The sequence below is a fragment of the Ursus americanus genome, chromosome 12 (genome assembly GCF_024610735.1).
Source record: "Ursus americanus isolate L20-20 chromosome 12, mUrsAme1.1.p, whole genome shotgun sequence".
NCBI lineage: Eukaryota > Metazoa > Chordata > Mammalia > Carnivora > Ursidae > Ursus > Ursus americanus.
Window position 1 is genome coordinate 50,657,256 of NC_142138.1, and position 15,511 is coordinate 50,672,766.

The following is a 15,511-nucleotide window of genomic DNA, read 5'->3' on the forward strand; positions in this document are numbered from 1 at the left end:
GAGTTTGGTCACCAATGGCCAATGATTAAAGATGGGAATCACAGAGCTTCTGAGCTGTGAACACATGGAGGAGCTGGCCGGGTGACACGCGCAGAAAGGCGTGGAAGCTCAGAGGCCCTCCCCCATACTTGGCCTTGTGCACCATTTGGCTGTTTCTGATTTGTATCCCTTGTAATAAACTGGTAATACGAAGTAAAATGTTTTCCTGAGGCCTGTCAGCTATTCTAGCAAATTATTAACCCTGAGGAGGGAGTTGTGGTGACCCCTGATTTATAGCCAGTTGGTCAGTACAGGTGACAGACTGGAACTAGTGACCAACATCTAAAGCAGGGCAGTCTTGTGGAGCTGAGCCCTTCACCTGTGGGGTCTGTGCCAAGTCCAGGTAGATAGCGGCAGAATTGAAGCTGGTGTCTGTGGAGAACTGGACAGTTGCTTGGTTTGGAAAGCACCCACATATTTGATGTGAGAAGTGTTGTGGGCAGAAACAGGAGAGGACTACCAAAACCTAAATTCTTTTAAAAGGGTATGTTTCCTGCAATTTAAAGACATTAGTACACTATGAGTATTGCCTGCTACAGGGACGAGAGCAAAGATCTGATTTCATGCCAGGTATATTCATTTTGTATCTGTGGGTTCTAATCATATAAAGTATAGGAAATTACTAATTAGACAGTAATACTCAGTGCTCTTAAGAGATTTTCCTTTTGGAACACTTTAGAAAGTTATTCAACCTAGAATCTAAAGTAGATTATTTTATAGTCAAAGTAGTTAGGGGCAATCAACATGCCATATAAGAAGTCAAGTAATCAAATCATTTATGTTAATTTATTATTTCTAAAAGTTTTTTTTTGTTTGTTTTTTAATTTTATTTATTTATTCGACAGAGATAGAGACAGCCAGCGAGAGAGGAAACACAAGCAGGGGGAGTGGGAGAGGAAGAAGCAGGCACATAGCGGAGGAGCCTGACGTGGGGCTCGATCCCATAACGCCAGGATCACGCCCTGAGCTGAAGGCAGATGCTTAACCGCTGTGCCACCCAGGCGCCCCTAAAAGTTTTTTTTTTTTAAAGTTTTTTAGAAATAAAATTCTTACAAATCCTAAGTTACTTTGTCAGTTAACTAAAATATCTTAATGAAGTGTAATTCTTGTATTTCCTATTTTTTACATTTACTTCAGGTCTTTTTACTAAAAATAGTCACAGTATAGAAGAAATATACAGTACTATCCACATTTATCTCCAATACATGCAAACTAAATTTCAAGAATCTCAGAGAACTCTTCCCTTTATGCGCCTAATTGTGTTCTGTAAAAAAATGGGCAAGTTCTACTTTGTCTTTTTAATAGTGAGAGCAAAAAAAAAGAAAGAATGGAAGGTCTTATTAAGTGAGTCTAAGTCTATATTCTTGTTATAATTCTGCTTCTTTGAGGATCAATGGAGTAAGCTCTAATCCGTTTACAATTAGTTTAAATACTTCGAAGACTATTTCTGGTAAGTTTAAAATATCTACCTGACTAGGCTTTGCTTACTTAATATATTTCATTTTGGGGCCCCAACACCCTCTGGATAAAGTCCAAATTTTTAACGTTTCATACCAAGATTCTTTTCCCTTTCCTCCCACTTCATTTTCTATGCTGGAGCCAAATGGAACTTTGAACTAGCCTTTTCTCTATTGCATCCCGGCCTATGTACATATAGTTCCCTCAGTCTGAGACTTTCTCTTTGTGTCTATTCTCCTTCCCACCTCCCTGCCACCTTGCTCCCTCTCTAGGCTGGCTTCCTCTACCTGGCTAGCTCCTACTCAACCTTCAAGTCTAGGATTCTCTGGTGTTTTTGTTTGTTATTTTTTTAATTTTTAATTTTTATTTTTTTAAGTAAGCTTTATGCCCAACCTGGGGCTTGAACTCACAACCCTGAGATGAAGAGTTGCATGCTTGGGGCGCCTGGGTGGCTCAGTTGGTTGGGCATCCGACTCTTGGTTTTAGCTCAGGTCATGATTTCCTGGGTTGTGGGATCTAGCTCTGTGTTGGGCTCCATGTGTCATGGGAAGCCTGCTTGAAGATTTTCTTCTTCTGCACCTCTCCCTGCTCACTTGCTCTCTCTCAGATAAATAAATAAATCTTAAAAAAAAAAAAAAAAAAGAGTTGTGTGCTGCACTGACTGAGCCAGCCAGGTGCCCCAAATCTAGGATTCTTTAGGGAACTCTTCTCTTGCTTCTCAGCTTGGATCCTATTCAAAGGTTTCCTCGTGCTCTGTACATACTCCAGCCTGTCATGTATCCTGCTTAGGGCGCCTGCTTGCTCACCTACATCCCTCTCTAGAATGTTGTTTCCTTAAGAACAAGAAGTCGGCCATGTTCTTGATTTTAACCCTAGCACTTGGCACAATGCTAACTAACCAACTAACATGGTACACAGTTAATATTTGCAAAATTAAGGGATGCATTACTATGAAAATGTGTATGTGATGTATGAGAAATAAAACATAGTTATGAAGAGAAATATTTAATCTAAAATATGCTAATGTATTTTAGGATAAGCAGAAATTATTTTTGCTTGTGTGCATGTCAGATTACTCATATCATGATTATCCTACATTCTTAAATCTAAATTATACTCCGGATATACTCTGAAGAATGATGTAGATCCTAACGTAGGAGGGCTTGGTCCGTGGAAGATGTCAAGTGTAGGTGTTAACAGCAACTACAGCAAGAATAACCACCAGTTCAGTGATTTCACCGTATTTTGTGATTGGAAGAATGGAAACCAAGGGCCTCCTGTTAGTTTATTGAAAAGATTATTTTCTCCTGGAGCTTCTGCCCAGGAGTGGGCACCAGAAAACTGGAGTTCCAAAGGGGCATCAAGGGTCCCCATGGGAACCACAGGGAACAACATTTGTGTCCCAGGCTTCTGGAACAGAACGATTAAAAGAATGTGAGCCAGAACAGGGGAATTTAGGAATCCCTTGAGGATGCCTGAATGGGCTCCTTGGCCCCCATCACGCTCTAGAGGTAGTATCGTGGCTATAAGCAGTCAGAAATGAAAGACAAAGTTAGCTTGTACCTTGTGGGGATGTCCTCAGTAGATAAAAAGAACTTCTCTGTGAGTGTCTATTTTGCTTATGTTATCGGCTAGGGGTAAATTAAGTAAAAATGCCTAGATCCAAAGAAATATAATAGTTTGAGGCTTGTGAATTTCTGATTTTGGAAATGATTTTGTATTTAATAAAAGCTCTAACATTAATAACAAATATTTATACAATGGCATCATATCATGGCACTCTTATTTATTTCTCTTATTCCTGTGAATTAGAAATTATTATAATCCCTATTTAATGCCGGAGGAAATAGTCTAAGATAATATACACAGTCGATGATAGAGTGATGCCTGAAACCGGCTTCTGATTATAAATCTAGTATTTTTTCCATGACTCCAGCTGCAAAGGAACTGCTTTACATATTGAAGTGATTCAGGTAAGTCTTTAATTACTCAATTACCTATTCATAATCCACATATTTGTTGAGCATCTGTTTTATGTCAGTTTCCTCATCTGTAAAATGGGAATAATAATTGTACCTACATCCTAGGCCACTGATGTGAGAGCTGAGGTATAAATTGCTGTGCATGGTTTTCAGTGAAACTTAACTGTTAACTATTATTATTTTCCTGATAGAAACATGTACAGAGTATAGTAGGGACATGTATTAAATGGGCATGTGAGGGAACATGGGAAACTTGAGATCAAAATGTGTCACTAAAGTGATGGTGATGAGTGTGGTGGTCGTTGAGGCGGTGGTGATAAGGGTGAGGAGTGGCACACAGAGTATTATTTTATATATTTTTGGAGAAAAAAACATTCACTTCTTTATTTCCTCTCCAAAAAAAGAGTAGAAATGACAAATAAATGTAGATGGATAAATTCTGTAAGTTTTTTAAAAGAAAGATATATTTATTTATGAGAGAGAGAGAGTGGTGGGGGCAGGGCAGAGGGAGACAGAAACTCCAAGTAGACTCCGTGCTGAGCGCAGAGCCTGACACGGGGCTTGATCTTATGACCCTGAGATCAGAACCCTGAGACCAGGACCTGAGCCAAAAACAAGAGCTGGATGCTTAATCAACTGCTCCATCCAGGTGCCCCAAATTCTGTAAGTTTTAAAATTGTACTAGGTTGTTAGCCTATTTGAAAAATCTAGCAGATTGGCCAATAAATTGAGCACTAAGTATGACCTAGCCATGGAACTTTCATCTTCTAAAGTGATGTCGTTCTTTACTGGCTGCATCAGTCAAGGATAAGATGATTATTGAATTGAGTTGTTATTTAATGTTCACTAAATTTCTCAAACTATGTTCTATAAAATACTGATTATAGTATTAAAAAATAGTGGGAAAAATAATTCAGATTTTTATAGAAACCATATGACAACAATAGCAAAGGCAGATAATGCAACATCTCTTATTTTTCCATTCTGAGCTTAAATTATTTCATTATTTTCTCTAAAAATGTGAAGAAAAGATATTAGGCATATACATTATTTTTGCTTGACATTTTATTATCTCAAAAGTTTAAGAACCCATGAGCTAAACAATGTAAGATGGGCTAAGTTAGGAGAAAATTGGGAAAAGATTATTGGCATTAGCACCAATAATGAATACTGGTCTTGTTTCTAACACCGATCAGCTATGTGACCTCAGAAAATTAATTACCCACCATGGACCTCAGTTTCTTCTTCTATTTTCTTTCCTCTATCTGCCATGTCATTTTTACAAGTGAAATATTTTGTGGTGGCCCTATGCGCTCATCCATCACTCTCCATCCCCATCCCCAGGTAGGGCCTCTGCTACCTTAGGCTCTAGGGAGCCTGTCTGAAATCTGGAACTAGCTGATCTCCCAGATCCTTCCAGGTTCTTACCATCTTTGATTCTGGTTTGGAGTTCTTAAACAGGCATTGGTGGTCAGGGTGATGCAGAATATGGCTGGGTTAGGCCAAGATTTTAGCTTCTGTGAGCAGCTATTTCATGAGTCACATTATGTACATATTTTTGGTATTGATTGTTCTGTAATAACAGTTTGTAATTGTAATTTCATATCTATCTATCTATCCATCTATAGGTATATATATACACTAAAAATTGCTTTAAATTACTTTTGGCACCAAGCAAGGAATCAAAATATTTAGACAATTCAGATTACTTTGAATTTCAAATTACTCAGGAGGACAGTTTTCCTTGTTTCACAGTTAAACTGAAAATTAATTTTTAGAAAGAATTTGAAGTATGTATTCTATATATTTTTTTACTTGCTCATAGAGCATCATCATGACTGAAAAAGCAACTAAAAGAGCATGTTCCAATAATATATTCTAATAAGAAATGATACTTTGAATGGAATACGTAAATAACACAGTTGTCAGGTCTTTGATTAGCCTAACCAACTTTTTCCTTGCCCTTCTCCAACAGGAGAGAATGGTTTCCTTCTTTTTGCAGCTAAATGATACAACTTGGTTCTTTCACATTTTTCACCGGCTTTGTTCTCATCTGACTCTTCTATCGGTGCTTTTTTCCGTTCTCAGAACCAGTCACACTAGGTCATCACTGGCCTGCATTCAGTTCTGAGACACAATTTATAAGGGATATAGACAAATTGGAGAAGACAGTGACTGGACTTGAAGCCATGTATTTTAAGAAAAGGTTGAAAGAAGTGAGGATTTTAATTTGGGGAAGACTAAGAGGAAGAAGTGGTCCAGGGGAACTGCCTTTGCATTTTTGAGGTGTCATGTTCAAGAATGAGTAAGGGTGTTCAGTACCGCCTCATGGGGCAGAATTAGAACCAGACGTATTTTGGTGACATGTTTTGGAGCTGCCTTCTACAGTGAGTTTTCTAGCTCTGCAGGCACACACACAGTCTGCAGACTGCCTCTCGGCGTGAGAGACAGGATTCAAGTGATGTGCCCAGAGCTACTGTTTTTGAGACACTTTTATACTTAACTGTTAGATTTCTATGTATAGCATTACCTTCCTTCACTTCATTAAGTGACATCTTAATTCTTTTATTTTCTTTATGTGTGAAACACCTTTCTTTATTGTTGTTTAAAATTAAAGTCATTTCCTAACACTTTCTTAAGTTGGATGATTGGAAAGAAGTTTCTTCTATTATCTTCCTCCATAGACTGAAATCATGCCTTTATTATTAAACTGCAGCCAATAGGAACACTGACCTCATGATAATTGAGGGAATAAAGTGTTTTATGATCTCATTAGAACCTTGACGTGGATGTGTGCTGTGCATGCACTAGCTTGTTTACAATTTTTCTTGTAGAATATTCTATATCCTTTAGATTGTGCAGATTTTGGTTTAGAGAGATTTGTTTATACTGATAATCACTTATTTTTCTTTCCTGCAACATTAAAAAATTACCTAGAGAGTCTTTAAGAATTTCATTATAATATCCATATTGTAAATATGCTAAGGAAAAAGAAACTTTTTCATTTTGAGTTCTTAATTTTAAGAACTTCTATTTGTTCAGGTCATAATTCACTCTTCATGACCAAAATTCCTAAGCCAGAGAATTATATGAAAGAAATGTTTTTGTAAATTCATTTTAGAAAATAACAAGAGGGTGTTCAATTAAAGCTGCTTTCTCTGAAAATGCAGATTTAGAGTTCATTTCATTAGACTATTTACTTTGTGAAATTAAAAGTGTTGTATGAGAATGTGGACTTTTTTTTTCATGTAATTTTTCTTTTTTCTTTCTTTTTTTTTTTCAAAGATTTTATTTATTTATTTGACAGAGACAGCCAGTGAGAGAGGGAACACAAGCAGGGGGAGTGGGAGAGGAAGAAGCAGTCTCCCAGCAGAGAAGCCTGATGTGGGGCTTGATCCCAGAATGCTGGGATCACGCCCTGAGCCGAAGGCAGTCGCTGAACGACTGAGCCACCCAGGTGCCCCTCACGTAATTTTTCTAATACAGTACTGGGATGGAAAGTTTTTAGGAAACTTGCAAGTGAATTTAGATTCTACGCAAATGTTAAATCAGCAAATTTGGAAACAGATTACCACCACTGAATTCGGACTTTTAACAAAGGGGTTAAGTTTATTGAGATGTTCATTCACTTTCCTTTGCCATCTTTACCATACAAAAGCTGTTAGAAATTTTCAATAAAATAAGTTGATTTGGCCAACATGATTGTTGACACCAAGACTGGAGGAATATCAGGCAAAATTCAAGTAATTGTATGAGCGTGGACAACATATCTGAGAGATATTTTCCTCCTTTAGAACTCCATAACCATGGCCAGTGGCCTGTATGGCATGGAATGCATCTCAACACAGAATACTCATTACAATTCATCTTTCAGGACTTTTATCGTTTTAGAAACTGTTGAGATACTTTTTCTTCATGTGAAGATTATAGATGGTCTGTATGGGCATAGGGTATAGGAGGTGCTTCTTAATGATTCTTCCAGCTTTAAATTTATATGGTCTAAAGATTGGAGGTTAGGTTTAGCTTTTCACGCTCTTACAAGGACATGTTTGATTAGAATTGAGATGTTCTATTTTTTCTTAACAAGAAATACAAATATATTTTTTTCTTACGCCAGCAATTAAAAAAAAAATCAAACCACTCAGGTTTCCAAAAGCACCTTATATTTATTTCCTGTTACTGTTTCGCTTTTTGGAGAGTCAGCAAAGCTGACTAACGGGCTAAGACCAAGGAGTTGAATTCTACACCCTGGCCTCACAGGTCGCCTTCAAAGTCGGCCTGGCGCCTCTTCACTTGTGCGCCCCCTTTCTCCCAAAGGCGGGCGTAAATCCCTTTCTGTTTCTGGAGAAACCACTCAGAGCGCATGCTCTTCTGATGATGGAGCCGTAGCGCCATTTTCATATCGAAGGGACTGTCCTCCAATTAGGCGCGTCCGCAGGGCACCCAGTATTAAAGTTGTTCAGACAGTGTGAGGAGCTTCACAGAAACAAGACAAGGGCTTTTTTGAGACGACCCACTCCCTGCAACGCTTCAGCTAAGATTACGTAAAGAGATTCTTTTGTGTTAATTTCCCCCGTGTTCAAGTGGCCCTCTCCTGTGTCGCCTGTTCCCTCCCCCCCCCGCACCCCCCTCCTCCCGGCTGGCGTCGCTCCCTCGCCCCGCTCCTGGACTAGAGCAATATAGAGGTTAGGCATTTGTGATGATTTTGCGCCCACAGTGGTGGCCCCACTGAGAAGACGTGGGGGACCGGATGGGAACGCTTTCCCCCGTGAGAACAAAGCACAAGTTATATCAAAGTCCAGTATGTGTAGAGGAAACCGGTACATGTTCTTTTGAGCTAGGAGGTAGTGCTTTTTTAATTTAATTTAATTTTTTTATAAAGATGGAGATCCGTCGGTGGTGGGGGGATGCGGAGTGCTTGAAAGATTTGCTTTAGGAGGCAGGCAGGGCACGGAGATCTGAGGTCTTTAAGTGTGTGTGTGTATGTGCGCGCGCACGCAAGAGTTTAGGAGAACATGGGTGAGGGGGAGAGAGAGAGAAGAAAAATCTGGAGGGGGAGAAGACTTAGTGCGTGCAGAAAAAGAAGGGGCGCCGGCGGATCCTTACCTATGGATCCGCAATAGCGCCCTTTCCGACATCCACTCCCTACTCTACCGTTTCATTCATAAGTTTCTGGTCTGGAGGCCCCGCCCGGCTCCCCTGGGCCGAGGGCCCCGTTTCCTGTACAGCAATTGGTGGACGGCAACAAAGCCTTAGCAACTGGCTCCTAGTGACCTGCGGTGCGCCTGGTAACTGGGGCGCGGGGCCCGCACCGAGAAAGCAGCGGGGCTGTCCCTTTAAGGGATGGCCGCGGAGCCGTGAAAGTGGAGGGGGCTGAGGGAGGGCGGGGAGGAAGGTCTGGGGGCGGACCTAGGGGGGAGGAGGAGGAAGAGTTGCTGCTGAAAGGAGGTGGCGAAGGAGGAGCCGGAGCAGCTGCTGCCAGCCCGCGGGCACCGGAGTCCTGCCCGCTGCCGCACGAGTAGCCACGGGCGCGATCGGGGCCAGACGTCTCCTCCTCCATGATCACTTTGGGAGCGGGGGGAAGACTTTGCCCGGCCGTGAGAGCTGGTCTGCGTTTCCCTGGCGCGGCGGCGGCAGAGCAGCGGCAGCAGCCGGGTCCGAATCGGAGCGGCCACAGCCTGGGGCGTGTGCGCCCCGCGCGGAGCGGGCTCGGGTTCCCCACGGAATGTCCCCGGGGCTCCCGGCGCGCTGACCCCCCAGCCGCCTCCGCCTTCGGCGCCTGCTGCCCCTCTCTCGGGCGGGCTCGGTGATCCGGACTGCAAGCTTCCCGGCTCCTGGGCAGTGGGGAAGCCCCCGGGGGCGGGTGACCTCAGCTGGCCACGACCCAGCCCTCCCCCGTGCGTATCTCGCTTAAGATGGCAGCGGAGTCAGGGGAACTAATCGGGGCTTGCGAGTTCATGAAAGGTGAGGAGCAGCCGCCCCGCATCCTCCAACCCTCCCTCGCCCCCAACTCTTCACTTCTAACCTCTGAGTCCCAGCCGCTCTCTTAGGCTTCTCCCGGGGCCCCCAGTGTCCTGCAGCCTCTGCGCGCGCGCTCGTCCCCTCTCCGTACTATCCTCTCCCTGAGGACCCCCTGCTTCCGGCTTCTCTGTCTTTCTTGCGTCCCAGGTTCCCTCTGCCCCTCCCTCGGATGGCCTCCCCGCCCGGTAATGGGACAGCGCCGGGTTCGGTCCGGCTTCTGCGCGCAGCAGCTGGTGGGGATCCCCCTCCGGTTGATTTTTTTCGGTCTCTTTTATCCCGCTCTTGCTCGCCTCGGTTTTTGGGACACCCCCAGTCACACCTCCCTGTCTCTTCCTCCCTTCCTCTTCTTGAAGTCTTCGGAGCTGCAGGCTCGCCTGTCTTCCCCTTCCGCAGCTGCCGAGGTCTGGAGATTTCTGAGCCAAACTTGCATCTCCAGTTCTACGGGTACCCCCAGCTTCTGTCTGCTCCGGAGGGCCTGAAACAGGGGAGATATGGAAACTCTGCCCCCCCCCCCCCCAGCTGAGTGTCTCAGTCGGGTCCCCTTCTCGCCTCTTGTGCTCTTGCGTCTCTGGGTTTCTGGGTGAGATCAGGTTTCTGCAAGAATTACACGTGTTAATGGGGTCTTTAAATAATGGGTAGCAATTATTATTTTGATCTTTCGTGTATTACCACCACTCCCCACGTTCAGCTTCCCTGCTTCTCATATGTTTTCTCTCGTCTTTTAAACTTGTCTTTCAGATCGGTTATATTTTGCTACTTTAAGGAATAGACCAAAAAGCACAGTAAATACCCACTATTTCTCCATCGATGAGGAGCTGGTCTATGAAAAGTAAGTTTCTATTTTGTTGTTGTTTTTTCTCTCAACCTTTTAGCCTCTTGGCTCTTTGGTGAGGGAACCCTATGCACCATTATGGCAGTTTTATTCACTTCCCCCCTCTCAGTGGTGCAAGTAACAATACCATTTTTTGAAGACTTAGATGCTTGGGGAGAGGTGCGGGGAAAGTTAACATAATGTGAACCTGTCAACAGCCCAGTCCTTTTAGACCTTTGTCTCTATTAGCTCTTCCTGCCACCACCACAAATTGCAACCGTAGATAGCTAACACTCCCCAGAGTAGGACCAGGGAGACTCTCTGTCCTTGCTAGACGCTGTAATTGGCCTGTGAATCAGCCCCGGAGTATTTATGGAGCACCCACAGAGTACAGGGAAGTGTGTGTGTTACAGGGGCTTCAGCTTTATAGTTCACAAGGCTTCTGTTGTCTTGCGGGATGTTTTTGTTTCTGCAGCTCGTTATGTGGAAAGTGGGACAGGTTTAGCGGGAGGTAGCTATAATACCCAAGTCATATCTATGAGTAAGGTTTTACCTGTGTGAGAAATTATTGGCTTATTTTCTTTGGGTGCCCCAAGCTTCAGAGTGTTACTTTCTTTGTCTTTGAGGAAGTGGTATAAGAGTGCTGATTTACTTTCTTTGGTTACTTTGCTTCTGTGGGATTAGGATTGGAGGGTGTAAACTAAGAATAGGGAACTGTTTTCTGTGAAAGGCAATTAATTTACAGGAAAAGGATATCTTAATACTTTAAGGGCAATAAAAATTTAATTAAAGAAAGATAAACCTCTACTCAATAAAGGCAACATAATAAGAAATAGGAAGGCTGAACTGACTTGCTTATGTTCTCATTAAAAGAGCTGCTGTTTCAGAGTAGTCCAATATATTTTAACTTAAACATTTAATTTGATTTTCTTGTTGTTTAACCAAACATGCAATTAAATGAACATAGTTAAATGAACCATAGTGACTCTAGTAAGCTTCCTAGGACATGTCCCGTTAAAAGGGATTTTGGCCCATCTGCCTAAGGACTTGTGGGTACCACCAAGGCATTTGAAGAGTGAGAGTATTCTCGACTTTTAAGAGCATTATCTTTTATTTGAGGGCAAACCATCTTTAACTGTCACTTCATCCTAGGGATTCTTGAAACTGATGTCTTCAGGACATTTCTCTTAGTGGTGCTGGAGGCAGGATGCCTCTTGATTGGCTGAAGTCAAAGTGAGAATGAAAGAGCCCTTTGCTGCTGCTTATGAATGCCCAGAGTTGCTGCCGAATGAGGTCTAAATCCCTGGTGTCAGATTACAGCTCTGGCCCCAGACAGAATGGAGGAATGCAAGGCCTGCTCCCTGACCCCCCGCCCCCCCCCCCCCCCGCACCTGGATGATGTCACTGCTAGCGGTGTTTATTGAGTGTACAGTCTATTGTTGGCAATGTGCATTGTTGTGGCTTTCTTTTTGTGAGGTTAGGGTTTGGGACCTCTTGTGCGTCTGAGGGTAGGGACTGTGTATGTGTCATTATGTTCCATTCTGCAGTGACTGACATGCCAGAGGCTGTTAATAGGTCACAGAACAAGCTTCTGACATTGAGGTCTGAGTTACTTCTTTAGGGATGGCTAAATGGTAGATCTAACAGGAAATTACATTTAGCCACCACACACAGTTGCTCGATGGTTTTTTGATGGTAGTATTAATATGTGAGGAACAGTTTTTATGTATTTTAATGTTGCTATTTTAGGATAGGGCGACAAATCCCATTGCTCTTATATTTATTCTACTGTATTTCTGCTGTCTTGTAAAGAAAGACTCGCTGCAGAGATCATCCCATTTTTTGTTGTGAGTTTTGGTGTCATCTGAAACTATGAAGAGGACTCCAGTCTGGGCAGAGTGTACACTTCTCTTGGTTTGGACTTGCCCAGCTACCGTGCCACAGCAGTGGCTGTGGTTCTGAGTAGCCATGAGTCCATCTTTTTTTGTTACCCCAACATATTACTCATGGCCAGATGCTGGAGAGAATATGGTAGCGATGCATGCACATATGACCTTCAAGGAGCCGTAAGCCTGTAGGGAGAATGACAGCAGTGCAGTGAGAGTTGCAGAAAGAGAACTGTCTTCAGGTTAACATAGCCCCTGTGCTAAGAGGAGTTCCCGGACAGGTGGGAGTACGTCTCATTGAAGTGTTTAGAAAAGGGCTTCATGGCGGAGTTACAGTTGGTTTGAGGGATGGACAGAGTTTTATCAGGCAAAGATGTGAGAGGAGAGATCCCCGAAGCAAGAACAGCAAGGGTGAGGAAGGAGGCTCTGGAGTGGGTTCAGGGACTAGTAAGTCCCTCAGTTTGCCTGGTATATATGCAGGTCCCATGGGGATGTGCAGTATGAAGTTGAAAGGTCAGTGGGGTGCAGATTGAATGCCAGGGTGGGGATCCGCAATTTCATCGGATGCCATTGGACTCTTCTGTGGGTTTTGGGGCCGTCCATGGTATGACTGGATCTGGGCTAATGGCAAATAATGGCAAACATTTATTGAGTGTTTATTTATTTATTTTTTTAAAAGATTTTATTTATTTATTTATTTGACAGAGAGAGAGAGACAGCCAGAGAGAGAGGGAACACAAGCAGGGGGAGTGGGAGAGGAAGAAGCAGGCTCATAGCGGAGGAGCCCGATGTGGGGCTCGATCCCATAACGCTAGGATCACGTCCTGAGCCGAAGGCAGACGCTTAACCGCTGTGCCACCCAGGAGCCCCTATTGAGTGTTTAAATGCATGCTGGGTGCTATTCTAGGTGCCCTACAACTATTAATCATGAATTCATTTTATTTTCACAACAATTCTTGAGGCCGGTACTATTATCATCGTTAGCGTACAGAGATGGTGAGAGTTAGGGTACAGAGAGGTTAGGTAACTTGCCCAAGGTCACAGAATGAAGATTTAGCAGAGCTGGAATTTGAAACCGGGCCCTCTGGTTCTGGAGTGCGTATATCTTCTCTCGAAAAGTTAATACGATAACATCATCTAAGATGGGTTAGGGTGGAAGTAAAAGCCCACTTAGAAAAATTCTGGAATGTTCAAGGGGAAGATAAGTGCCTAGATTAGGATTGGTGGCAATGGGGGTAGACAGAAGAGATCTGAATCCACATGACTGGTAACAGATCAGGTGGGTGGGTTGGGGTGCTGAGGAAAAAGAGGAGGCAAAGAAGTCCTTAAGACAGCCTGGGTCCCAGTGAGCCTGCTGGGACCATTCACTGAGCAAGAAGTAGGGTGGAAGAATTGGCGTTAGTGGGGGCATCAGGCATTCCATTTTGATCAGGTTGAATTTAAGGAATTTAAGGGACATCGCATAGACTTGAAGTTCTTAAATTTGGGGGGTTTTCCCCAAAGGGTTGATAAAGCTATGAGAATGATGTGATTTTGAGGAAGAAAGAGAAGATATCAAGGTCTGTATTTCACAGGCAGGGCTAGGAAGAGAAGAGCAAGGGAAGGAGGAGGAAATAAACAGAGGAAGAGGTGGACAAATGGCAAGAGAGAGAAGAAAGGGAGGAGGGACAGAGGCCTGGGAATAGATTCTGCAAAGCCCCTGGAAGCATGATAGTCTGGCCGTCAACTCATACGGTATACCTCTCCAAGGAAAGGAGTGTGTTTACATACATTCTCACACGGGCCTTGCACAGCCTCGTAACTGTGTACTTACTCACTGAATGTATAAATGGAATGCTGCCTCTCTGGCTAAATGATCACCTTGGAAATGCAACTATTATTTTTGAATCAGGAAGTAGACTCTTTAAATATTAGGCTGTGGGAACTCTGGACGCAGCTGTGTTTTGTGCAGATGTTTAGTTAGTTCTAAGAGGAGAATAGCACTCCATGATTGAAATGGCAACCTTCTGATGAGCCGGTGGAGAAGATTTAACAACGTGGCCCCATGAGGTGAGGCTACTTATTAGAAAAGAAGTCTGAATTTTCTGTGTGATTTTAAAGCAGAATTTACCACATTAATATAAAAGCCTGAGCTGTTTTAGTAAAGTGTGGTTGATGAGAAAGCCATACATTTATCTTTGGGTTATGATTTCCGAGATCAGAATTAAAATCAGAGTGTAGGCTAATACACTTGTGGGACAAAAAAATAGCCCCATAAAAAAGGAATCTTTCAAAGATTTATCTGTATTTGATTAAGCTACAAATAACACACAACTCTCAGGAAAGGCTAGTTCTTTGGTTTTGGAATTTGGCCCTGTCATCCAAATAGACGCTTACTTTTTATAACTTGGCTCAAATATTTTTTGGCTCAAAAGTTAGCAAGATGAAATATGTTAATTGTCGTAACCTTTGTGTGCCCCTCCTGAGTACGATGGTGGGAATAGGGTTGGGTGTTAATGCGTGGAAAGCCGGTTTGCTGTGAAAGATGGTGCAGAGGGTCTTCATTTTCAGCCTCGTCCATCTTCATCTCTCCTCTCATTATGTTTGCGAAGGAAAGGTATTGAGAATGCAGCAGAGAACTTTTCATGGACATACTCTGGGGACTGAATATTAAGCGGTTTCTGAAGGGACTCAAAGCATTTCACCAAGTGTTTTAGCGTGGAAGAATGAGGAGCCTCTAATGAGGCCTAATTAGCTAAATTGAAGATTTAAATAATTTAAAATGTTCAATGTTCACTTCAACTTTATTAAAGCACCCTGATATTAATGCAACCAGGGATTCCTGGGTGAATAACGTATAGAAGAATGATTTCTTTGATAGTCGGTAGAATAGGTGTGAGTCAGAATACGGATCTAGGACATCTTTAAGAGAAATACAGAAAAACTTCCCTTGCCTGGAAATATTTGTGGGGATAGAGTGAGAAGAAACCCTTTTTGTTTTCGATTTTGTTTCAATTCTCAGGGGGTAATGAAAATGATTTTTCTACTTTTTTGGTTGTAATTTTGCTTTTTTTGGCAGGGGCCCCTGGGTGACTGACTCTTGGTTGCGCCTCAGGTTGTGACCTCAGGGTCGTAAGATCAAGCCCCTCGTTGGCTCTGTGCTCACAGGGGAGACAGATGGAGTTTCTCTCTCTCCCTCTGCCTCTGCCCTTGCTCTCTCTCTCTAAAATAAATAAATAAATCTAACTTTTTTTAAATATGTGGCAAGTAGGTTAATTTAATGGAAAGGCTAATGCCATTTATAGACGTGCACACATTGACAAGCATAAGATCTT

General features: G+C 42.9%; 1 protein-coding gene across 8 annotated transcripts in view; it reads left to right on the top strand.

Moving 5' to 3' along the window:
* Positions 1 to 15,511, top strand: part of CDC14A (cell division cycle 14A) — a 190,235-nt gene that overhangs the window by 13,682 nt on the left and 161,042 nt on the right. For 6 of the 8 annotated variants that reach the window (XM_045801664.2, XM_045801666.2, XM_045801667.2 and 3 more), the window contains one exon: positions 10,239 to 10,329. In XM_045801664.2, coding sequence (XP_045657620.1) covers positions 10,239 to 10,329 — 91 coding nt within the window. Of the gene's footprint in view, positions 1 to 8,344; positions 9,444 to 10,238; positions 10,330 to 15,511 lie in introns of those variants that run through there. The other 2 variants (XM_087866126.1, XM_045801665.2) reach the window with 1 other exon arrangement.